General features: G+C 39.1%; 2 protein-coding genes across 2 annotated transcripts in view; one reads left to right on the top strand and one right to left on the bottom strand.

Moving 5' to 3' along the window:
* The window catches only part of MMADHC (metabolism of cobalamin associated D), a 54,558-nt gene that overhangs the window by 8,311 nt on the left and 19,295 nt on the right, over nucleotides 1–26,952 (bottom strand). Inside the window, exon 4 of the mRNA XM_008686970.2 lies at nucleotides 139–356. Within this exon, the coding sequence (XP_008685192.1) occupies nucleotides 139–356 (218 nt within the window). The remainder of the gene's footprint in view (nucleotides 1–138; nucleotides 357–26,952) is intronic.
* On the top strand, nucleotides 11,840–14,792 carry LOC121106080 (endogenous retrovirus group K member 9 Env polyprotein-like). The gene has a single exon (XM_040645070.1). The coding sequence runs from the start codon at nucleotides 13,442–13,444 to the stop codon at nucleotides 14,513–14,515; it is 1,074 nt and encodes a 357-aa protein (XP_040501004.1). The 5' UTR covers nucleotides 11,840–13,441; the 3' UTR covers nucleotides 14,516–14,792.

The raw sequence follows: 26,952 nt of genomic DNA, 5'->3' as shown, positions 1-26,952 counted from the left end.
TTAAAAGCTATGTATGTTGTTTTTGAATATGCTGGAATTAAGATTTTTAAAAACTTTTTAAATTAATGTTCACAATGATCAGAAACTAATATAGTATTAATAATCAGAAAAACAGAATAAATGATATTAACAATTTACCTGAAATTCATTCACATACTGTGCCATCACAAACTCGTGTCTTTCACTTGATAAAGGTTCTGCGAGAACATCAGGTAAAGTTTTATGAACCTGGCTTTTCTTCTGTGATGTGGTCCCATTGAGATGACAATCAAAACCTATGTTCCCAGGAAGCTGGAATCTCTGATCCTGAGGTCCAAATGGTCCCATAGTTTCATCAGGCCATACTGTTCGAGAACCTGAAGAGGAACAACAAAATGAATTCATTTTTTCCAACAGTCAAGTGCACTGGTGGATTGAACGAATATTCTAATTAGGTATTTTTTTTTACAAAATCAATAGATCTTTGAAATTTGCTTTCCTGTGTGAATATAGTTTTATGTCATTAAAAAAAAAACAGTTTTTGGCTCATAGGCAAGTCCATTATAAGGAGAAGGATATAATAAAGTACAGTAATCCATACTGTATATGGATTTAATGACATTAAATGTCATTTATGAAACATGTAGAAATTCAGAAAATGGTACAGATTAGGGGTTTGATAGAAACTCTGAATTGTATGTAAATTCATTACATCAAAAAGTCAGACAGGTGTGTGTGGTTATCTTCCCCACCCCAGGGCAAGAGTTATTTTGGAGTGATGGTGTTCACTGTCATCAGTGAATATAGTCGCTGTCATTAAAAATAAGAGAGTAAACTTTGGAAGGAACCTGGGAAGATAGCAGAGTACGAGGATCCTAAGTTCACCTTGTTAACACAGAAACACCTAGGTATAACAACCGCATCAGTGCAACTCACCCAGGAAATCTTTGGGTTAATCACAGAGAAGAGGCCAATCAGAAAGGATAGGAGGGGCAGAGACACAGTTTGAAACCAAACTACCCAGTAAGACTAACCACAAACAGGAGGGACTAGCACAGAGAAGGCAGAGGAAAAGACCCCACACGGGGTACTCCAGACATGAGGGACTTCCACTGAGAAGACAAGCCCCCTAACATCTGACTTTGAAAATCAGTGGGGCTTAACTTCAAAGGTTTTTACAGTTAGCTGGTTTAGCTCTGGGACAGCCAGAGGGTGACAGGAAACTGAGTCCCCACCCTTAAAGAGAGAGCATAACAAACAATCCCCCTAGATACAGCACAGAAGCAGAAATTTGAAAAGTGCCTGGGGTATACATTAAGATTTTTTTTTTTTAACATAATCTCAATCTGTGTTGAGAAGAACATGTGTTGGAGAAGCAAAAATCTGTAGGAAACTTCTCCAAGAACAAAAGAGCTGGCAGGTGCAATTTCTCTCCCTCCTACCTCAGCCTAGATACCCAGACATCTGCGGAACCAACGTGAATACTCTCCACATAGCTTGCTAACACTGTGCACCCATTCCTGCGTTCTCCTTTGAATCACTCCATTCAAGAAGCCCCACTGGGCAGGAGTCCCTGCAAAGCAGCTGCAGCCAGATCTCATCCTACAAGCAGCCCTGACAGTGAACACCATCACTCCAAAATCACTCTTGCCCTGGGCAGTGGGGAAGATAACCACACACACCTGTCTGACTGAAGCACCAGCAGACTGACTTGAACAGACACCTAATCTCTTGGCCCTACTAATCAACAAAGCCTCTCAAATCAAAGAGATAGTACCCTGCACTTCTGTGCAACTGTAGTCCCCACTACTGGGCTGAAGGCAGGCATCTGGACTGATTACTAATACTGTCCAACTATAAGCCCTCCCCCGCCCCAAATAGGCCCCTGACAGCACGAGGACCAAACCCTGCCCACAACAAGCAAAATGGACATTTGGAGCTGACTGGACTGAAGGCAAATGCGGCTGAGCCACAACAGTATGGTGCACAAAACTCATATAAAAGTCACCCCTCAGGCGCCTGGTTCTGGAGAACAGGGCACATTGTGCACATTGTGCACCACAGGACCCTTCACAAACGCACAACTTTCAAGATCAAGACACAGATCTTACTTTCTAAATAAACAGGGAAAAACACAGAGAAACAAAATGAGGAGAAAGAGGAATATGTCCCAAATGAAAGAACAGGACAATACCAAGCAAAAGAGCTAAATGAAATCTAGATGATAAGTAATATACCCAATAAAGATTTCAAAGTAATGCTCATAAATATACTTACTGGACTTGAGGAAAGAGTGGAGGATCTTAGTGAGAACTTCAACAAACAGATAAAAATATAAAAAGAACCAGAGATGTACTCAATGACTAAAATTAAAAACATACTACAGGGAATGAATAGCACATTTGAGGAGGTAGACAAATGGATCAGTGACTGGGAAGACAGGGTAATGGAAAACAACCAGGCTGGAGAGGAGAGAGAAAAAGGGAACCCAGCAACACCACAAATGTAGCAACAGTCATATTATAGAGATCGCAGAAGGAAAAGAGAAAAGGGAGCAGAAAATTTATTTGAAGAAATAACAGCTGAAAACTTCCCAAACCTGAAGCAGGGACTACTTACCTAGATCCAGGAGACACAGAGAGCCACCAACAAAATCAACCCTTAGTGTCCACACTAAGACACATAATCCTTAAAATGGGAAACGGAGTGATAAAGACAGAATTTTTAAAGCAGTAAGAGAAAACAGAGCAATCACATACAAGGGAAATCCCATAAAGCTATCATCTGATTTCTAAGAGGAAACACTGCAGGCCAGAAGGGAGTAGCATGATATATATTCAGAGTGCTGAAAAGAAAAAACCTGCAACCAAGAATACTCCATCCAGCATGGCTATCATTCAGAACAGAAGGAGTGATAAAAATTTCCCAAACAAGAGAAAAGAGTTCATCACCATTAAATCAGGCTTAACAACTGTAAATACTCTGACACCCAACATGAGAGCACCTATATACATAAAGTAACTATTAACAGACAAGGAAGAAGTTGACAGTAGTACAACAACAGAGGACTTTAGCACCCCACTTATATCAACGGATAGATCATCCAGACAAAAATCAACAAAGAGACACTTTTTAAATGACACACTGGGACAGATGGACGTAACCTATATTCAGAACATTCCATCAAAAACATGGAACATTCTCCAGAATAGATCACATGATAGGCTATAAAACAAGTCTCAATAAATTTGAAATGACTGAAATCATATGCGTTTTCTCCCCACCACAACACTGAAAGAATACAAATACATGGAAGCTAAATAAAATGCTACTGAACAATGAATGCATAGGTCAACCAAGAAATCAAAGAGGAAATAAAAATAGATGGAGACAAATCAAAATGAAACCACAATAGTCAAAAATCTTGGGATTCCTCAAAATCTGTTCCAAGAGAAAGGATTATAGCAATACAGGCCTATCGCAGGAAGCAAGAAAAATCTCAAACAACCTAAACTTACACCTAAAGGAGCCAAGAAAAACAAACCAAAAGCCAAGAGAAAGAAGGAAAGAATGAAAAGTAGATCAAAAATAAATAAAACAGGGACTAAAAAACAAAAAATCAATGAAACCAGGAGCTGGTTCTTAGAAAAGATCAACAAAATTGATAAACCTTCACTCAGACTCATCAAAGAAAGAAGACAAATTTAGAAATGAAGGAGGAGAAATAACAACTGTCACCATAGAAACACAAAGGATTATAAGAGAATATTAGGAAAAATTATATGCCAACAAGCTGGACAACCTACAAGAAATGAATAAATTCCTAGAAACATAACCTCCCAAAACTGAATCCAAAAGAAATAGAAAATTTGAATAGACTGATTACTGACACTGAATCAGTAATCAAAAAACTCCTTTGCTCATTTCTTTTTTTTTTTTTTTTTTTAAGATTCATTTAGTTGAGAGAGAGAGAACGAGCATGAGAGAAATCGGGGGAGGGGGAGAGGGGGGAGAAAGTGAATCTCAAGCAGACTCCCCAGCATGCGGAGCCTGACTCTGGGCTCAATCTCACTACTCTGAGACCATGACCTGAGGCGAAACCAAGAGTTGGAAGCTTAAACAACTAAGCCACCCAGATGCCCCTTTGCTTGTTTCTTAAATTCCACATATGAGTGAAATCATGTTATTTATCTTTATTTATTTCACTTAGCATGATACTCTCTAGCTCCATCCATGTCATTGCAAATACCAAGCTTTCATTCTTCTTTATGGCTAATATTCTTCTTTATCCATTCATCAGTTAATAGACATTTGGGCTGTTTCCATAATTTTACTGTAGATAATGCTGCTATAAACACTGAGGTGCATGTATTACTCTGAATTAGTGTTTTTGTATTCTTTAGGTAAATACTGCAACTGCTGGAAAAAAAATATATACGTACACACACACACATATACATTCACACACACACACAGAGAAATCTGTTGCATTTCTATACACTAATAAAAGTAGCAGAAAGAGGAATGCCTAGGTGGCTCAGTTGGTTAAGTGTCTGCCTTCAGTTTAGGTCATGATCCCAGAGTCCTGGGGTAGAGCCCCATATTGGGCTCCCTGCTCAGTGGGGAGCCTGTTTCTCCCTCTTCCTCTGCCTACTGCTCCCCCTGCTTGTACTCTCTCTGTGTTAAATAAATAAAATCTTAAAAAAAAAAAGGCAGAGAAATTAAGAAAAAAAATCCCATTTACAATTGCATCAAAAAGAATAAAATACCTGGGAATGAACTTAACCAAGGAGGTGAAAGACAACCTATACTCTGAAAACTATAAAATACTGATTAAAGAAATTGAAGATACCACAAACAAGTGGAAAGATATGTGATGCTCATGGACTGGGAGAACCAATGTTGTTAAAAATGTCCATATTACCTAAAGCAATCTACAGATCTAATGCAATTCCTATCAAAACACCAACAGCATTTTTCATAGAACTAGAACAAATAATCCTAAAATTTGTATGGAACCACAAAAGACCCTGAATAGCAAAAACAATCTTGAGAAAGAAGATCATAGCTGGAGATATCACAATCCCAGATTTTAAGATACTTTACAAAGCTATAGTAATCAAAACAGTATGGCACTGGTACAAATACAAACACACGGATCAATGGAACGGAATAGAGAGTCTAGAAATAAACCCACACTTTCATGGTCAATCCACAACAAAGGAGGCAACAATATGTAATGGGAGAAAGATAGTCTTAAATAGTGTTGAGAAAATCGGACAGTTACATGCAAAAGTAATGAAACTGGGCCACTTTCTTACACCAAACACAGAATAAACTCAAAATGGATTAAAGATCTCAATGTAAGACCTCAAACCATAAAACTCTTAGAAGAAAACAGGCAGTAATCTCTTTGGCCTCAGCTGCAGAAACATTTTTCTAGATTAAACAAAAGCAAAATTAAACTATTGGGACTATATCAAAACAAAAAGGTTTTTTGCACAGTGAAGGAAACTATTAAAACAAGAAGACTACAAATCAAAAAGGCAGCCTACTGTATGGGAGAAGATATTTGCAAATAGTGTTTCTGATAAGGGGTTAATACCCAATATATAAAAAGATCTTATCTAACTTATCATCAACCCCCACCTCAATAATCAAATTTAAAAAATGGGCAAAGGTATGAACAGACATTTTCTCTGAAGAAGACAGATGGTCAAAAGACACATGAAAAGATGTTCAACATAACTAATCATCAGGGAAATGCAAATCAAAACCACAATGAGATATCACCTTATACCTGTCAGAATGGCTAAAATGAAAAACTGAAGAAATAACAAATTTGGTGAGGATGTGGAGAAAAAGGAACCCTTGTGCACTGTTGGTGGGAATGCAAGCTGGTTCAGCCACTGTGAAAAAAAGTTAAGTTATAGAGTTTCCTCAGAAAACAAAACAAAACAAAACAAAACTACCATATGATTTAGCAATTCCACTACTGGGTATTTAACCAAAGAAAACAAAAACACTAATTTGAAAGGATATATGTACCCCTATGCTTACTGCAGTATTTATAATAGCCAAGATATGGAAGCAATCCAAATGTCTACTGATAGATGAAGGGATAAAGAGGATGTGGTACACAAATTATAATGTTACTTAGCGGCAAATAAGAATTAGATCTTGCCATATGCAACGATCTAGAGGGTATAATAAGCAACATGAGAAAGTTAAAGACAAATATTGTATGATTTCACTCATATGTGGAATTTAAGAAACAGAACTATGAACAAGGGAAAAAAGAGACTCTTAAATATAGACAACTAGTGGTTGCCAGAGTGAAGGTAGGTGGGAGGGAGGGGTGAAACAGGTGAAGGGGATTAAGAGTACACTTATCGTGATAAGCAGTGAGTAATGTACAGAATTATTAAATTATATTATACACCTGAAACTAATATAACGTATGTTAATTACACTTGAATTTTTTAAAGAAAGAATGTTTATTGATATTCAACTAAGTCTAGGATATATAACATTAAAAGAAAAAGGTAAGTAAAAAATAGCATATATGACATTTATTCTATATCCTTAATTTGTATTTTTAAATACAGAATAAAAAAAGATCTAAAACATACTGAACTTAACAGTGGTTACCTTTGGGGAGGGCCATTCAACTGCTGTTAACTGGGGGCACAAAATATTAATGGACTGGGAAAAAAATCTATTATCAACCAATGTGACATAATGTCCTATTTACCAGCCACAGGAGTTAATATGGATTAAATACTTATGAAGAACAGACCAGATTACTTAGACAATATCTTACTTTGTGAAAACCTTAAAAAATCCAGAGAAGAATAAAGTAGAAAATAAAACAAAACAAATACCCAGAGCAGTTTTGTTTAAAGGGTAACTACTGAATTAGTTGGCAATAAAAATATTTTTTAATACTTTGCTAGAACTGAGGAACTAGAAATGGCTATGACAGAATGGCTGCCAAACTACTATGTAAGTGTCACCATATCTTTTTTTCCAGACCTATGACAAACATCAACCATCAATCATGTAATTCTTTCGTGCTGAACAGACACTGTCTCATAATTCTCAACTCAAATACTCTAGTTTACTACGTCCCAAAGTTTTAAGTATTTAAGAATCAACTGAGATCTCTGTTAATATGCAGAATCTGATTTAGTATCTTTGGAGTGGGGCTCAAGATTCCGCATTTCCAACACATTTCCAGATGATGCTGATACTACTGGTCTGCAGATCACACCGATAGACTCTAGATGGCCACTAATAAGTGACTGGAGTTAGTTCACAAAGTAAAACATTGTAGGAGTGTTGACAATACTGACTCCATCTTTGATCCTTCATCTTGTTCGCATTTTGTGAATCACCTCTCTTGGGGCTATACGCTGCAGAGTCCTTGAAGATTAATATACATATTGTAGAAATGCCCGCCAAGGCTGGAATGGGGAAGGCTTATTTTGGCCTTCCATAAATATGTTAGAGATAACACAATCTTTCCCCTTCCTGATGTACAGGTAATGCCATACAATCTAATTAAAGGTTAACTGTCAGTCAGGTATATGTATGCATGTCCTCTAAGGTGTGCGTGAACCCTCTGATCACACTATAATATCCTGTGAGCCTCCTCACTCTATAAAATCCACGGACTAAAGGTCCAGATTTTACAGAGAATGTAGCTGCCGTGGACTGTCCTCTTCCCAATCCCACCTGACAGTAAGTCCGGATAAAACTCTGTAAACTGTGTTGGACTAGCTAGCTTCATTTTCTGGTCTCAAAGTACCTTCTCAGTTTGGGGGATACTTAACTGTCTCTCCCCCACCTTATAATAAAGGTATTAGATATTCTGAAGACAATGAGTTTTAAAAACTTTTAAGATCTAAGTCTCTTTAAAGAAAATAAATATCCCGTATTAATAGTGGATTTGAGCATATCCTTATATGTTGACTTGTGGGAAATCACAGTGCCTGGATAGACAAAATCTGACTCGTATGTGCCTCCCTGGATGAGACTAAATGAAAAGCAAAGGAGGAGTGCCTAGAACACTGGGCCTCCTTTGAAGTTTCTTGGCTGAAAACAGGCAGATTCTTACTGTGGCTCAAGGCTCTCATCTAGGGAGTAAATGTTTAAATTTTGAAAAAAAAAACAGGCACCTGTGGTAGTCATGTACTTCATGGACTCCTTGCCTCCTTGTCACATGCTGCCCATGTATTATTATCCTGACCATTAAAGTTACACTCTCCTCCTTGCTTTGTGCTTGCGCCTGATACATTGCTAAGACCCTAATAAAAGTGGAGACAAAGCTTGGCTTAGGGCCTTTCGCCACTTGAGTGTCTGGTCCCCAAGCCTCTCCTTTCTCCTACTAAGGTGTCTGGAGTAATCTTTTGATTCGCCATCTTGGGGTTTGCTTGCCAAACCCGACAAGTGGTGCCCCATGTGAGGAACTTGTGATGGTTGGCAGCGGAGCCCTCGGAAACGAAAAGGAAAGGACTGTGTGCAGTACGTAAGTCGTTGGAAGCCTGCTTGGGGTTGCAGAGTTCGAGGGAACTTTCAGGCTCGGGTTTCCTATCTCTATCATGGGACAGCATTTCTCTGCTGAACAAAAGCAATACATTAAGGTTCTTAAGCAGCTCCTTAAAAGGAACAGGGCCTCTGTATCGGAAGCCCAACTTCGGGGTTTGTTAAAGACTATTACTGAACATAACCCGTGGTTCCCTGATCGAGGAACTTGAGATTTAGAAGTATGGGAAAGAGTTGGAAAAAATTAAAACAGAGCCATGAACAAGGAAAGAGGGTACCTCTCGCCTCCCTTACTTTGTGGGGGCTAGTAAGATCAGCTTTGACTCCATTACATATTGAGGATACATCCAGTGTTTCTAAGGAAACAGAAGAACTCCCTGTGCCTATGCTCCCTGCTCCCTCAGCTCCACCTGTTAAATCCCCTACTCCAGCAGGACAAGTTAGCCGCCAAAAGGGAAGAACTCTCACCCCCCACCTACTGAGAAAATTCCTCAGTCACTGCCCAGCTGACAACCATTACTGAAAAATTGCCTTTCAGAGGCTATGCTCACAGGAGAGCTCTCAGCTTTTTCCATTATAGTGGGACAACAACAACAATGCATTTACGAACTACTTGCCTTCAATGCCTTTAAAGAAATTAGAAAAAGCATACGAGAAAGTGGTGCACGAGCCCATTTTCAAAAGGCCTTATTGCCTCTCTCGCAGACCATTATGCCATGTCACCATGGGATGGCAAACTCTCTGTAAAACATTCCTTGAAGCTCCTCAGTATCTTATTTGGCGATCAGAACTGGACTATTTATGTGAGCAATAGGCCACCCAAAATCAGATGGCTGGAATCCCTGTAACAGTCCATATGTTACAGGGCCGAGGACAATATTCTGCAGTGGACCAGCAACTCAATTTTGATCCACAAGTGTATGACCAAACTTGTCTCTGTGCAAAGAGAGCCTGGGAACGCATCCCTGAAAATAATGTGACAAAGGGTTCCTTTGCTAGTATCAAGCAGGGACCACAAGAGCCCTTTGTAGAATTCACTGATAGACTACAACAGGCAATAATAATCAGGTTGCTGATATCATACTGCTTCAGTTGGCCTTTGAAAATGCCAAAAAAGCCTGCCAAGATGCTATGAAAGGGGTAAGAGCTAAAGCCACTGCAGTTGGAGACCTTATCAATGCCTGCCAATATGTAGGAACAGAAACCCATAAAGCCAGGGTTTTCACAGTGGCTCTCAGACCCCCGAAATCCCAACAAGAAAAAAGAAAGGAGAACTCCAAAGCCTATTTCCAATATGGCAAGCCTGGTCACTTTAAAAGAGACTGTCCTTCCAATGCTTCCTCCTCTAAAGGAGAACTCTTTTAATCCTCCTAAGGATGTATGCCCCCGTTGTAAAAAGGGCTTTCATTGGGCTAAACAACGTAGACCAAAATTTGATTGTGATGGGAATCCCCTTTCATTGGGAAACTTCCAAGGGGGCCCTGCCCAGGCTCCTCAAACAATGGGGCCAATGACCTTCTTCGGACAGATGGAAAAAACAGTTCTCTCCCTCTGAGCAGACACTGGGGGAAGCGCTGGGTTAGACTCTCTCACCCAGTCAGGACTAATTCTTAAGGAAGGAGATAATCCAACAAAGGTCCCCACAGGGGTGTGGGGACCATAACTCCAGGGGACAATGGGATTATTAAGAAAATCTAGCCTTAGTTTAAAAGGTATTGCAGTCATTCCAGGAGTTACTGTGATTATCTAGGGGAAATTCAAGTATTTATGACCTGTAAAGGCCTGCATATTTTTCCCCCTCAGACTAAAATAGCTCGACTATTACTCCTCCCCTATTGGGTCCCCAGGACATCTCAGTACCCACAGAGGACCCAAGGCTTCGGAAGCACAGGACCCAGAGGAACTTTTGGACCCAAACTATAACCAGCCAAAGACCATTACTCACTATTAAAATTCAGGACAAGGTTTTTACAGGACAAATAGATACAGGAGCCGATGTTACTATTATTAGTCGACAGGAATGCCCTCCACTTGGCCTCAAAAAACAGCCCTTGATTCAGTCACTGGAATCGGAATTTGCTCTCAACCATTACAGAGCACTTCCGTATTAATCTGTCGAGGGCCAGATGGAAAAATTGGGTATTCACAGACTCTCATTTTAAATATTCCCACTAATCTTTGGGGACGGGACTTACTTGCTCCGTGCAACTTTAGGCTAGGCACTTCCCATTTTTAATTGGGGTCACTACTTATGTGCCTCCCCTGCCTCTGACCTGGAAGACTTCTTCTCTGGTCTGGGTTGAGCAGTGGCCCCTAAAAGGGGAAAAACTTTTACAGCTCATCATCTAGTTCAGGAACAGCTAAAAGCAGATCATACCGAACCCTGGAATACTCCCATTTTTGTCATTCCAAAAAGATCAGGAAAATGGAGGTCATTACATAATCTCCCGGCCGTTAATGCCATCATACAACTGATGGGGGCCCTACAACCTGGGCTTCCCTCTCCAGCCATGATTCCACAAGACTGGCATGTCATTGTTATTGATCTCAAAGATTGTTTCTTTACCATTCCCCTGGCTGCACAAGATAGAGAAAAATTTGCTTTTACCCTTCTTTAAACAGTGAACAGTCTAATGCTCGGTTTCAATGAAAAGTTCTCCCCCAAGGCATGCTTAATAGCTCCACAATGTGCCAATATCATGTTCATCAAGTCATACACCCCCTTCGAAAAAGATGGCCCTCTGCTAAACTAATTCATTACATGGATAACATTTTATTGCTCACCCATCCCAAAATATTACTTTTCAGATTTTTCAGGCTTTACAGTCAGAAGTAACCTCCCATGGGATGTATATTGCCCCTGATAAAGTACAATGCCTATCTCCACGTCTTTATTTAGGCTACATGCTTACCAAACGGCAAATTAGACCTCAAAAATGAATTCTTTGAAAAAATTCTCTTAAAACCCTTAATGACTTCCAAAAACTCTTGGGAGACATTAATTGGGTTAGACCATTACTGGGAATTCCAACAGCTGCCCTTTCTCACCTCTCTGAAATCCTTCAAGGAGAATCAGCCTTAGATTCCCCTCATTATCTTAACCCACAAACCTCTAAAGAATCACAGCTAGTTGAACAAATGCTCTCAGACCGTTACCTTGACCGTGTCGACCCTACATCACCAATCAGACTTTTAATTTTTCCCACTCCTAAATTTCCTTCTGTGTTACTTGGGCAATTAAATCCTGCTTTAAGATATCTAGAATGGCTCTTTCCTTCTAACTCTCCCTCTAAGACGTTATCTCCAAACCTAGAGATGATTACAGACAGAAACGCTGTACTCAACTTTCAGGTTATGACCCCCAAATCATTCATATTCCACTGCCTAAGGCTCAAATTGAAACTGCATTGTTTCAAACACTTTCGTTACAAATTGCAATGGCAGATATCATAGGAGAAATTACCCATTCCCTACCCCCTGACAAACTTTTGCATTGGTTTGGGACCACACATCTTGTTTTTCCTAAAAGACTCTCCCACAAACCTCTTCCCCAAAGACTATTTTTACTGACGGGTCAGGAAAGTCAGGGAAGGCTGACATATTCTGGTCCCCAAACAATTCAATAACTCGCTCTGGATTTTCATCAACAAAACGTGCTGAAATAGGAGCTTTAATTCTGCCCTGGAAACTTTTCCTGATGAGCCTATCAACATTGTTAGTGACTCAGCTTATTCCATGTTTGTTCTCAAGCAGCTGGAAACAGCACATATCAAACCCACCATAGACCCAGAAGTCCTTTTACTTTTCTCTCAACTCCAGCAACTCCTCCATATGCACTTTCATCCTATTTTTATTTCTCACATTAGATCTCATAGGAGCTTACCAGGGCCACTCACAAAAACTCACAAGCAGATAACCTAGTAATAATGTCTCTCCTACAACAAGCTCGCTTATCACATGATTTTTTCCACCAAAATTGGCATTCTCTACACAAACAATTTCATCTAACAACAAGCTAAATCTATTATGCTCCAATGTCCTGATTGCCAAGCCACTGGCGCTTTTTTTTTTTTTTAATATTTTATTTATTTGAGAGACAGAGAAACAGCCAGTGAGAGGGAACACAAGCAGGGGAGTGGGAGAGGAAGAAGCAGGCTCCCCTGCTCTGCTGGGAGCCTGATGTGGGGCTCGATCCCAGGACCCTGGGATCAGGCCCTGAGTCAAAGGCAGACGCTTAACGAATGAGCCACCCAGGCGCCCCACTGGCGCTACTTCTTATCCACAGGGTACCACCCTCAAGCAATCTCTGGCAAACTGACATCACACATGCCCCTTCCTTTGGAAACTTTGTTATATACATGTCTCAATTGATACTTTTCCCAGCTACATGTTCACCTCAGCTCACAAAGACAAATCCAAAAACAGGTAACCAAACACTTTCTCATGGCTTTTTCTGATATGGGCATCCCTAAAACCATCAAAACAGATAATGGGCCAGCTTTCACTAGTGCATCTTTTAAGAAGTTCTGCACTCTTCGGGAAATCACACATCACACTGGCATCCCCTACAATCCACAAGAACAAGCCATCATTGAATGAGCACATTCCACCCTTAAAAACATGTGAAATAAACAAAAAAGGGGGAATATGGGCCTAAGCAATCCAGACCTGCTGCACAAGTACACAAAGCAGTCCTAACTTTAAATCTTTTCAACTTGAATGATCAATTTTTAAACCCTGCCCTAAAACACTTCAGAAAATCCCCAGGATGCGCCCCTTGGTCCTTTGGAGTGACCCCAACTCTAATCTGCGGCAAGATCCCCATGAACTCTCACAACTTGGGGCAGAGGCTATGCTTGTGTCTCCTCACAGGAAGGACCGCTTTGGCTCTCAGTGAGAAACGTCAAGCCATATCATGGCCTGGCATGGACCAAACCCGATCCCTCAGATAAATCAGCTAAAGCTGTGCGAGACTCCACCCCAAAATCATTCATTGCCAAAGACACAACATGCCACCGAAATAACTTGGGGAAGCCTGAAGAAAATATCTCAAAAGGCTGAAAAAATCCTGCAGATGACGGGACAAGCCCACACACCTGAAAACATGTTCCTGGCCATGCTCTCAGTGATAAATACAACTTCTGTCATGGTGGGTACATTCTACTGTCTTATTCCAGGAGCTATGGCTACTGATTATTGGGCATACATGCTCAACCCTCCTCTCTGGAAGCCCTTAACATGGGCTATCGTGCCCTTTCCTGTGTTTAATAATAACTCTAACTGGATAGGAGGGACTTTTTTTCTTTTTACACAACCCCAATTCAATGACTCCTTCTGGGCCCCAGCATCCAATGATACGGAGTTATATGCCTCCGTCCTTCCAATTTGTGTCGCCTTCTCTAACCCTCTTTGCATGACGGCTACTCCTCAAATCTGGTTACATATTGTGCCAAAAGATCCTATTAAGACAGCCCAACTAACTTTTATTTCTGTTGGAAGCATCCAACATAGCAATCAGACCACCTGTAAGAGCCACTCTTCTCTCCCCTCCTGTGAAAGAAGCACTAAATGGACTCCCTCTTCAGAGAGGGTTTCCTGGGAAACATGTAGAGCCGTCTATCCTCACCCCCTTAAATTAGATAATCCTATCATTTTAGATTGGAGTCCTAAAGGATGTTTCATAGCCAATAATATGGAAACTAAAGTCCACCTGGCTGGTAATGGAAGCTGGATTGGTAGAGCTACCTCTCCCATAATCTGGCATGAAGGGGGCCTCAGTTCTCCCCTTCCCCAAATAGAACCTCTTCCCATTCAATCATCTCTCTGGAGACTGGGACATTTATTCTTTCCTCTTTCCACATGGCATGGAAGGTATATCAATTATTCTGGCAGCTATTCCATAGCCCGTTATAAAAATTTTATGGATTTCATCCAGTTACGTATTCCTCACCCATGTCTTTCTGTTTGGATCCAATATATCTCTATTTAAAAAAGAAGGACTATATACTATCAAACCCTCCGGTAGCCAGAGGGCATATCATGCAGCACGCCTAAATAATTACAATATTACTCAGCACAAGGCTACCCATGTCTTTGTTTTAGAAAGGCAGCCTTTTGCTTTTATCCCTGTCAACCTCACTTGATCTTGGGAGGAGTACATATCACTCAGTATTCTTAATCAGGCTCTTAGTGAATTAAGAAGGCCACGTAGGTTTCTAGGATTGCTTATAGCCGGCATTATAACTTCTGTCTCTATTTTAATGGCTACTAGTGTTGCCATTGCTGCCCTTACTCATACTATTCAAACGGCTCAATATGTCAATCAAATAGCCTATAATGTAACCCAAGAATTCCAACTACAACAAATTATTGACCAAAAACTATTACGGAGTCTCCAACTTATGGAAGACACAATAGTGTATCTGGGAGAAAAGCAGGAAGCACTTACCTTCTGCCAAAGCCTTGACTGTGATTGGCCCCATAAGGCCATTTGTGTAACCCCCCTACTTTGGAAAAATTCATTACATAATTGGGAGAAAATTAAAAAACACCTTCAAGGTTCTCTTCATGATAATTTAACCCTGGATATTCACAATCTCAAGGAGCAAATTTTGGCCTCTCTTACTGCTATTAATAAACATGAACATGATCAAAATACCTGGAGTATCCTTTCGGATAATTTACAATGGTTGAACCCCCAAAACTGCTTTTCTTCCACTAAATGGGGACTTACCAGCCTATCTATTGTATTACTCACTTCTTTGATATTTCTTTTCATAGTCTGCAAAATCAAAATAAAAGCACTTTCCCAAGCTGGAGAAACCCGGGAGCTATATCTGGCACAGATGCAACAAGACCTTCGCTCTATTAATAAGAAAAAAGGGGGAAATGTGGGAATTCACAGTGCCTGGATAGACAAAATCTGATTTGTATGTGCCTCTCTGGATAAGACTAATTGAAAAGCAAAGGAGGAGTGCCTAGAACACTGGGCCTCCTTTGAAGTTTCTTGGCTGAAAACAGGCAGATTCTTACTGTGGCTCAAGGCTCTCATCTAGGGAGTAAATGTTTAAATTTTGAAGAAAAACAGGTACCTGTGGTAGTCACATACTTCACGGACTCCTTGCCTCCTCGTCCTTATCACATGCTGCCCATATATTATTATCCTGACCATTACACTCTCCTCCTTGCTTTGTGCTTGCGCCTGATACATTGCTAAGACCCTAATAAAAGTGGAGACAAAGCTTGGCTCAGGGCCTTTTGCCACTAGAGCATCTGGTCCCCAGGTGTCTCCTTTCTCCTACTAAGGTGTCTGGAGTAATCTTTTGATTCGCCGTCTTGGGGTTTGCTTGCCAAACCTGACATTGACTAGTTATTTAGCTTTTCTCTTCTAGGAATACCTATTCATATCCATTCTAAAAATTTTTTTGTTTGGTTTTCCACTGGTTGTCTTCTTTCAGTGATCTATAAAAATTCTTTATACACTCAAGATACAACCTCTTTACACATTTTAAATGACAAATCTTTCATTTATGATACATTATATGGTTAGTCTTCAGAAGATATAAATTGGAGAGTAACAAGAAATGAAGTTATAAAAGAAAACCGGGGCAAGAAAACCAGTGAAGGCTATGCATGCCCAGTCATCTTATATGACACTGTAAATAATGTATTGCAAGTAAAAAGATTTCTGTGTGCAATCTCTTTAGGATATATTAAGTTTCTATGAATCCTCCCTTAATATTTTATTGTGCATTATAAACCTCTAAAATAGGAATTGGCATATAGCATTTCTTAAACTTCCTTAAACCTACTCACAGAACTAAAAACATTTTTTTATAGAACCTGAACAATGACGCATAACTTGAAGACAGTTTGAGAAATGCAAGTGAAAGCAGTGGAAAATAACCAAGGTTTACCAAGGAGGTAATATAATGAAAATATTTTAGAATTAATATAGTGATGTACAAAATGGGTTAGAAGCAGCAGACTTTGTAGATGTGGGTAAGTTACTGATTCAGTAAAAATTCATGTTTAGAGGACTTCTGGGAAAATGGCACAGAAGGATCCTGAGCCCACTTTGTCCCACGGACACAGCAAGGTAACAGCCACATCAGAGCAACTACCTCTGAAAACGACCTGAAAACTGGTAGAACAGACTTTCCACTGTTAACTGTACAGAGAAGTCCACATCCAAAAGGGTAGCAGGGGCAAAGATGCAGTCAGGAACCAAACCCTCAGTGAGACTAACCAGAAATCAGAGGGACTCCACATTCATAGAGAAGGAAGAGGAGCAGTCCCCACACTAGGCACCTCAGGTTCAGGGAGGAGAGGGGGACCTGCACTGGGAAGATGAATCTGCATAACATTTGGCTTTCAAAAGCAGAGGAGCTTAACTGTTTTCTTGTTGGTTTGTAAAAAGAAAAAAAAATCAATCATGCTTAGCTGTAGGTACTTTAAAATAATCAGTGGACTTAGGAGAGGCAGAGATGTGAAACTGAGTCACTGCTCTTAAAGAGACAGCACAACAAACAACTCAGTTGAAATACAATATAAATAGCAGCTTGAAAAAAGCGTTAGGAGATTTCTCCAAGAATCTCAACCTCCACCTAGATAGCAGGCCATTTGCAGGAATTAGCAGGAGCACTCCTCCACCTGTCTTGCTAGCACCACATGCCCTGCTACTGTGTTCTCCTGCAGATCTGCCCCCTCCAACCTACCAAACTCAGCAGGCATCCTGCTAAAGAAGACCGTGCCATGAAATACCTTGCAGGCAGCCTTGGTAAGAACCAGCCTCACTCTAGAGTGAGTCCTGCCCTGGAAAGAAAGGAAGATAATCACACACACTTGTGCACACTCAGTGTGCAGCAGCTGAACCTTATAGCTGGCACTGAGAAGAGAGTATCCTGCCAATCAGTGCAACTGAAGCCCCAGCAGATGGGCTGAGGGCAGGCATCTGGTTGACTGTTGATACTGCCCAACTACAATAGCTTGCTGGCTGCAGACTGGCCCCTTGCCAGCACAAGGACCAAACCCTGCATAGAACAAGCAAAGTCGGCCACTGCAGCCTACTAGACAGAAGGCAAATGAGGCTCAGCAACAACAGTGGGGAGCAAGCAACCCACATTGGAGGTAGGTATGAAGTTCCTGGCTCTGGAGAACAGGGCACATTGTGCTTCTGGCACTACAGGACCTCTTCTTCATAAGGCCACTACTTTCAAGATCAGCAGACAAAGCTGACTTTCGAAATACGAAGAAACAAAACCAGAGAGTTAAACAACAAATAGAGTGGACAGAGGAATATGTCCCAAATGAAAGAAAAGGACAAAACTACACCTAACACCTGAATGAAACATAGATAAGCAATGATAAGGAATTCACAATAGTGGTCATAAAGATACTAGACTTGAGAAAAAAGTGGAGAGTCTCACTAGGACCTCCAACAAAGAAACAGGAAATATAAACAAGAAATAGAGATGAAAAACTCAATAGCTGAAATAAAAAATGCACTACCAGGAATCAATAGCAGATTACAGGACACAGAAGGATGGATCAGTAACTGGCAAGACAGGGTAACGGAAAGCAACCAAGCTGGATAGAAGAAAGAAAAAATAAAAAAATTAGAATAGGTAAAAGAACTCAGCAGCATCATCAAATATAGTAACATTCACATTATAGAGATTTCAAAAGGGGCAGTGACAAAGAAAGGGGGCAGAAAATTTATTTGAAGAAATAACAGCTGAAAACTTCCCAAACCTGAAGCAGGAAATACATATCTAGATCCAGGAGACACAGAGAGCCACCAACAAAACCAACCCAAAGAGATACTCTATACAGAAAACTTCAAAGACTACACACTAAGACACATAATCCTTAAAATGGAAAACGGAGTGAAAAGACAGAATTTTTAAAGCAGTAAGAGAAAACAGAGCAATCACATACAAGGGAAATCCCATAAAGCTATCATTTGATTTCTAAGAGGAAACACTGCAGGCCAGAAGGGAGTGGCATGATATATATTCAGAGTGCTGAAAAGAAAAAAACCTGCAACCAAGAATACTCTATCCAGCACGGCTATCATTCAGAATAGAAGGAGTGATAAAAATTTTCCAAGCAAATAAAAAGAGTTCATCATCATTAAACCAGCCTTACAAGTAACATTAAAGGGAATTCTTTGAGTGGAAAGGAAAGGCCATGACAAAGAAAAGTAGGGAAAAAATCTTACAGATAAATACAAACATAATAAAAGTAACAGATTAATTACTTACAAAATCAGTATGGAGGTTAACACACAAAAGCAGTAATATCAATTTTATCTGTAAAAATCAGCAGAAAGAATCAGAAAATAAAAGGAGGTCAAGTATGACATCATATACACAAAATGTGGGGGCAGGTAAAAACTTTTTCTGCTTTTAGAATGGATTCAAACAAAAACGACCATCAATTTCATATAGATTGCTATACACATAAGGTATTATATATGAACCTAACGGTAACCACAAATCAAACACGTATAATAGATAAGCTTGGATTTCTCTTTATTTTTTGCACATCACTAAAGAAACCCAAAAACGGCAAGAGATCAAAGAGAAGGAACAGAGGAGAACTACAAAAACAATCATAAAACAAGTAACAAAATGGTAATAAGTACCTACCAATCAATAATAACTTTGAATGTAAATGAACTAAATGCTTCAATCAAATCAATAGGGCATGACTGAATGGATTCAACAGTAAGACCCACCTATATGCTGCCTAAAGAGACTTGCTTCGGATCTAAAGACACATCCAGATTGAAAATGAAGGGATGGAAAATCATTACCATGCAAACGGAAGTGAAAAGAAAGCTGCCGTAGCAATACTTACATCAGACCAAAAGACTTAAAGACTCTAAAAAGACACAGAAGGACACTATATAACAATAAATGGAACAATCTGACAAGAGGATATAACAATTGTAAATACTTTGGCATCCAACATGAGATCACCTGTATACATAAAATAACTATTAACAGACATGGAAGTTGACAATAGTACAATAGTAGAGGACTTTAACACCCCACTTACATCAATGGATAGATCATCCAGACAAAAATCAAGAAGGAGACACTGTTTTTGAATGACACAATGGGAAAGATGGACCTAACTTATATTCAGAACATTCCATCAAAAACAGCAGATCCCAGGACCTTTTCAGGTGCACATGGTACATTCTCCAGAACAGATCATATGTTAGGTAACAGAACAAGTCTCAAATTCAAAATGACTGAAGTCATATCATGCATCTTTTCTGACTACAAAAGTACAAAACTGGAAATGAATGACAGGAAGAAATCTGAAAAGAACATAAACACAATCAGGCTAAATAACGTGTTACTAAACACCGAATGCACCTACCAAAATATCAAAGAAGAAAAAAATACATGGAGACAAATAAAAATGAAAACACAATGGTCCAGAATCTTTGGAATGTGGCCATAGCTTTTGTAAAAGGGAAGATTATAGCAATACAAGCACATCTCAAGAAGCAAGAAAAATCTCTAATAAAAGGCCTACCCTTAAATCTAAAGGAGCTAGAAAAGAAAAACGTGCAAAGCCAAGAGAACAAAGGAAATAAGAGCAGAAATAAATAAAATGGAGACCAAAAAAAAAAAAAAAAAAAAAAAAGACAACCCACACCTGGACAAAGAAAACATGACCTAGTTCTTTGAAAAGATCAACAAAATTGATCAACTTTTACCCTGATCAAAGAAGGGAGAGAAAACTCAAGTAAATAAAACCATTAATAAAAGAGGAGAAATAACAATAAACATTACAAATATACAAAAGTTAGATAATATTATGTAAAATTATATGCCAAAAGAATGGAGAACGTAGCAGGAATAAATTCCTAGAAACATGTAACTTTCCAAAACTGAATCATGAACAGAAAATTTAAACAGACCAGTTACCAGCAATGACATTGAATTAGTACTAAAAAAATTTCTAACAAATGAAAATCTAGGATCAGGTGTCTTCACAGGTGAATTCTACCAAACATATGAAGAGTTAATACTTACTGTTCTTGACACTTCCAAATACCAGCATTACCCTAATACCAAAAGCAGATGAAGACACTACAAAAAAAGTATGCACCAATATCTCAGATGACAATAGATCCAAAGATCCTGAACAAAATACTATCAAAACAAATACAAATATACATTAAGAAAACCACTCATGGGGTGCTTGGGCGGCTCACTTGGTTAAGGATCTGACTCAATTTCAGCTCAGGTCATGATCTCAGGGTTACCAGATCAAGCCCTGCGTCTGGCTCTGCATTTAAAGTGGAACTTGCTTAAGATTCTCTTTTGGGGTACCCGGATGGCTCAGTTGGTTAAGTATCTGCCTTTGGCTCAAGTCGTGACCTCCGGGTGCTGGGATCAAGTCCCACACTGGGCTTCCTGCTCAGTAGGGAGTCTGCTTCTCCCTCTCAGTCTGTCTCTCCCCCTCCACCAAACCTCTGTGTTCTCTAATAAGTAAAATCTTAAAAAAAAAAAAAAAAAAAAAAAATCCTTCTCTCCCTCCCCTACCCCTGCTTGCACGCTCCTGCTCTCTCACAAATTAAAAAAAAAAAAAAAAGAAAGAAATCATACACAATGACCAAGTGTGATTTATTCCAGGTACACAGGGTGGTTCAGTATATACAAATCAAAGTGATACATTAAAGAGAAAGGACAAAAACCATATGATCATCTGAACAGACGCAAAAAAGCATTTGAAAGAGTACAACATTCTTCATGATGAAAACTCTCAACACAGTAGTTTCAGAGGGAACACATCTCAACATAACAAAAGCTATTTGTGAAAAATCTACAGCTAACTTCATTCTCAATGGTGAAAAACAGAACTTTCCCTCTAAAATCAAGAATAGGATGAGGATGTCCACTCTCAACAGTTTTCTTCAACATTATACTGGAAGACCTAGCCAGGGCAATCAAACAAGAAAAAGAAAAGGTATCCAAACTAGCAAAGAAGATGTAAGATTTCCACTTATTTGTAGCTGACATAATACCACATACAGAAAACCCTAAAGACTCTACCAAAAAGTACTAAAACTGATAATTCAGACACGTTGCAGAACAGAAAATTAATATAGGGAAATCTGTTGCATTTTTGTAACACTAATAATGAAGTAGCAGAAAGAGAAATTAAGAAAACAATCCTATTTACAATTGCACCGGAAAGAAAAAAATACCTAGAAAAAAATATTAGGAATAAGCTAAGAAAGACCCGTACTCCAAAAACTATAATGAACACTGATGAAAGAAATTGAGGATACCACAAATAAACAGAAAGATATATGATGTGCATGAACTGGCAGAGTCAATACTGTAAAAACTCCCTAATATCCAAAGCAATCCACAGATGTAATGCAATCCTCAAACTACTAACAGAATTTTTCACAGAACTTAAGAAAAAAAATCCTAAAATATGGAACCAAAAAGAATCTGAGTAGAAAAAGCAATCTTCAGAAGGACGTACAAAGCCTGAGGTAGCACAGTCTCAGAATTCGAGATATGCTAGAAAGCTGTAGCAATCAAGACAGTATGGCAGTGGCAAAAAAAAAAAAAAAAAGACACGTAGATCACTGCAAGAGTAGAGAGCACAGAATTAAACCCACACTTACATGGGCAATTAACATATGACTAAACAGGCAAGAATATACAATGGGGAGGGGCACCTGGGTGGCTCAGTCAGATAACCATCTGCCATCAGATGAGGACCTAATCCCAGGGTCCTGGTATCCAGAACCACATCAGGCTCCCAGTTCACTGGGGAGTCTGCACCTTCCTTCCCCTCTGCCCCCCACTTGTGCTCTCTCTCTCTCTCATTCTCACTCTCTCAGATAAATAAAATCTTTTTTAAAGACAGGGAAGAGACAGTATCTTCAGCAAAGGGTGCTGGAAAACTGGACAGCTACATGCAAAAAAATGAAACTGGACCACTTTCTTATACCATACGCAGAAACAATGTCTAAATGGATTAAAGACATCAATGTGAGACCTGAAACCATAAAACTCCCAGAAGAAAACATAGGCAGTAATGTCTCTAACATCAGTTGTAGAAACATTTTTCTAGATATGTGTCCTAAGGCAAGGGAAACAAAAGCAAAATTGAACTACTGCGACTACACCAAAATAAAAAGCTTTGAGAGAGAAACAAACCATCAACAAAGCAAAAAGACAACCTACTGAATGGGAGAAGATATTTGCAAGTGATATATCCAACAAAAGGTTAATATCCAAAATATATAAAGAACTCAATACAATTCAACACCAAAAAAACTTCAAATGAATACAATTAAAACAGGGCAGAGGACCTGAATAGACATCTTCCCACAGATACATACAGATGGGCAACAGACACATGAAGAGATGCTCAACACCACTAGTCATCAGGGAAAGTAAAATGAAAACACAGTGAGATATCACATTATACCTGTCAGAATGGCTAAAATCAGAAACACAAGAAACAAGCAGCACTGGCAAGGATGTGGAGGAAAAGGAACCTTCATGCACTGTTGGTGGGAATGCAAACTGGTATAGCCACCGTGCAAAACACTAGAGATGTTCCTCAAAAACTAAAAATAGAATTACCAAATGATCCAGTAATTTAACCACTAGGTAGTGAACACCCCTCCCCACAAAAAAACACCCCAAAGCCTAATTTGAAAGGATACAGACACCCTTCTGTTTCCTGCAACATTATTTATAATAGCCAAGATATGGAAGCAACCCAAGTGTCCATCCATAGATGAACAGATAAAAGGAGGTGTGGTGTATATCTACAATGGAGTATTACTCAGCCCGAAAAAGGAATGAGATCTTACCATTTGCAACAACATGGATTGACCGAGAGGGTATAATCCTAAGTGAAATCAGTCAGAGAAAGACAACTACCATAGGACTTCACTCAGGTGTGAAATTTAAGAAACAACGCAAATGAACAAAAAAAATCCCCAGACTCATAAGTACAAAGAACCAGTGGTTGCCAGGGGGTAGGCTGTTGGGCCTCTGGGTGAAAGAGATAAAGGGTTTAAGGGTATCCTTATCTTGAGGAGCACTGAGAAATACAGAGAACTGATGAATCATCATAGTGTCCACTTGACACTAATAGAACACTGTTAACTATACTTAAGTAAAAAAAAAAAAAAAAGAACAAAGTTATTTTAAATAGTATGAATTCTGTATCTAATATCACACAATCTAAATGTAAATGCCAGAGACTGAAGACAGTTCAAACAGAGTTAAATCATGGCATAGGCAAAAAGGAAGACTGTTTTTGGCACTGAGGAAATAAGCTGGAGAGAGATCAACTGGTTTTTTGGGTTTTTTTTTTTTTTGCAGCAACAAGCTTATAGTATAATAAGGTTTGTCCTATACTCAAGCCCGAGTGAGTTCAAATATTCTTGCAGAGTCCAGGTGGTCATCTCATGGGAAAATAAATTCAACTCTCCTGGGACACTGGGTATGAATTAGTGACCTGAAGAGGGGCAATTCATCTCAAATGGATGTACACTGGCTTTTAGATTGCTCTCACCATAGTTCCTTTAGAATCAAACACAGGCCAACCTGCAGTGTGTGCTGTTTTTTTATGCACCTCAAGCCCAAAGCTCTTACACACCGATTCAGGACAATAATGTCCTCATGTGTGCAAAATTGTTTTAGCATATTGTGCAGAAACCTGAACGCTGTTCAAAGAGCCTACAGTGAAGGGCGCTGTGGCACAGACGTTAAGCATCTGCCTTCGGCTCAGGGGCGTGATCCCTGCGTTTCTGGGATCAAGCCCCACATCAGGCTTCTCTGCTAGGAGCCTGCTTCTTCCTCTCCCAGTCCCCCTGCTTGTGTTCTCTCTCACGCTGGCTGTCTCTTTCTGTCAAATAAATAAATAAATAAATAAAATCTTTAAAAAAAAAAGGTCTACAATGGAGATACAACAAAGGTTAAAATTGAGACCATCGAAAGCTTTACATACTTCATTATGGAAATTTTGTTTATATCAGTTAATGCAAACTCCTCCAAGCAAATTAGAGGTGTGGCAATAAAGTGAAAAAAGATGTGATATACAATCTAGGGCTAAGAGAACTCCTAGCCCGTTTCTCAAATTAATCCTGATTTCCATTTTAAAATTAAGTTCATTTTCACTGGCAAGTTAAAGACTCTGGAAGTTGAGGACAGCCTTTACCTGTTGGCCTTTCCACTATGCCCCTCCATCTCACAGTGCAGAATAAGCTAACGCTAATAATGACTGTCCTTTCACATACACACAAATACACATTGTCTATGGGGGGGGGGGTGGAGAAGCAAGCTTCTGTATACCTTGGGAACAGACAAACTTCTCACAGAAGAGCAAAATAGGTGTCTCACACACACACACACACACACACACACACACACACACACACACGTTTATGTAATTTAAAATACTACATTCAAAGGTATCCATGTGAACATCTCAAATGGAAAAGAACCCCTAATTTTGCACTTGGGATTTTGCCAACTTCATCCAACCCTCTGCTTCTAGATGTTTCAAATGATAGGCTGCAGTGATACATTTGACCAACAGATGTCACCATCTAATTGCCCAGAAATTCCTCAAATTTGGGGCTTGGACTTTACAAAGAATTTGGAGCTTCTGATTTTGTAAAGAACGTCCTACCTTATCACTCCTGCCACTTTCAAATTTAAACTATTCTGTCAGAGAGAGAGGTTTTCATACATTGATAATGACTTGGTTGGTCCCTCATGCTATTACCCAGATGCCATTATTTGGTCTATGAAGCTAATTATTTTAACCTATAATAGAAAATGAGTCTCCCGTGTAGTAAGTCAAAGTGTTCAATAGTCATACAGGTCTTTTTCTTCCGTTTTTTAAATTGTGAGTTTCTGTGAAAGTATCAGTTTGTCTAATGCAGGCTAATCATGGCTTGAATTATGATAGGGAGAAGGACTCCTAGCTATTAATACTTAAAGAAAGGGGCAGCAATGAGACCAGGTGTAGGTGGTCAATATCATCCTCACCAGCAAGACAATCAAAGAATCCTGGAGTAACCAGGGAATGCTGGGTTTAGCCAAAAGGTCTGATATATGTATGGTCTCAGGTTTCAAATTAATTTCCAGTTGTTAAGCACTTTCTTGCTGCCTCCTGACTCCATGAAAAGAGGCTATGTCTCTGAAATATTATCAAAGTCGAAAGTCAATAGAAATTAACTACTGGGTTTTGGAAATGTAGTAATGTATTACAGATTTAGGGTCATTAAAAATATACAATACTATGTGAAATACGGAAAAAATGCATTAAAAATGAACCGATTGGATTTTTTCATATTACTCTGCAGTATTTGGGACAAGGCATTGATGATCCAAAGTGTCTATGAATCATAAAAGAAAAATTTAAATCTGTAATTATTTTAATACTAAGAATTTATATTCGAATTTTTTGAAAAGTAAGGTATGTGGGAATAGACACATTCATTAAACTTTAAGGTCATAGTAAGTTAACAGACCCTTAAGTTATAAAACAATTTAGAGCCTTGCGGGTAAGAAAAGAAAAAGGCACAGAGATATTGATGCATCTTGGGTCTTCGAAATCATCCAGTCCTACCTTTTATTTTTTAGATGAGAAAACTCAAGCCTTTAGAGTCTTAAGTGATTTGACCAGGTCAGACTAGAATTCCCATTTGCTGGGTCTTTGTTGAACTATTTCTCTAATTGGCAATTTCTGATAACTCAGCCGGGTGGTTTTGAAATTAACATTTTTTTCTATAAAAAAGAATTTTCAAGTATGGGATGAGCTTTTATAAAATTAATTTTTCTTACACGATCATCTATTTTTAATGCAATCTTAATTAGGAACCCTCCCCCTTCTCACAGAGGAAACTGTAAGTTGTTCACAATACCCGTACTTTGAGCAGCTCTGCTTCATTTATCCTATCAGTGATGATAGAAATGGTAAGTTCTGACTATAACGGTGCTGCTAGAAGTAATAGAGAAAGAAAGGCCAATACTGTTGATGTTAATAAACACTGGATTTGCTCAATGTTTAGGCTTTATAATTATACAAGTAGGGTTATAAGAAAGCACCTTTATTGTTGAAATTCCTTACTCAACAATGTTATGATCTGAGAATTCCTAGCTTTTCCATTGACGTGTCTTGTAGAGCATGCAAGATCTCTTAGGAATGCAACTATCATATTATACCAAAAGGGACAACTGAGATTTTGAGGGCTATTAATTTGATCTTGACCCATAATTTCAAGCATTGTTATACGTGGTAAGATATATTTATTAAAACAGGTTACAGCACACCCTTTGCTAGTTACAATCATTGCCGGCTAGCACTATATAGCTACAAAAATCATGCAATAGTTTTAAAATTTTGTTAATT

The sequence above is a fragment of the Ursus maritimus genome, unplaced genomic scaffold (genome assembly GCF_017311325.1).
Source record: "Ursus maritimus isolate PB19 unplaced genomic scaffold, ASM1731132v1 scaffold_1, whole genome shotgun sequence".
Classification (NCBI taxonomy): domain Eukaryota; kingdom Metazoa; phylum Chordata; class Mammalia; order Carnivora; family Ursidae; genus Ursus; species Ursus maritimus.
The sequence above is the reverse complement of the archived record's forward strand: the minus strand, read 5'-3'. Positions and strand labels throughout refer to the sequence as shown.

What these genes read in the sequence shown, in the direction of transcription:
- LOC121106080 (XM_040645070.1), top strand. Translation starts at nt 13,442, where the DNA reads ATGGCCTGGCATGGACCAAACCCGATCCCTCAGATAAATCAGCTAAAG.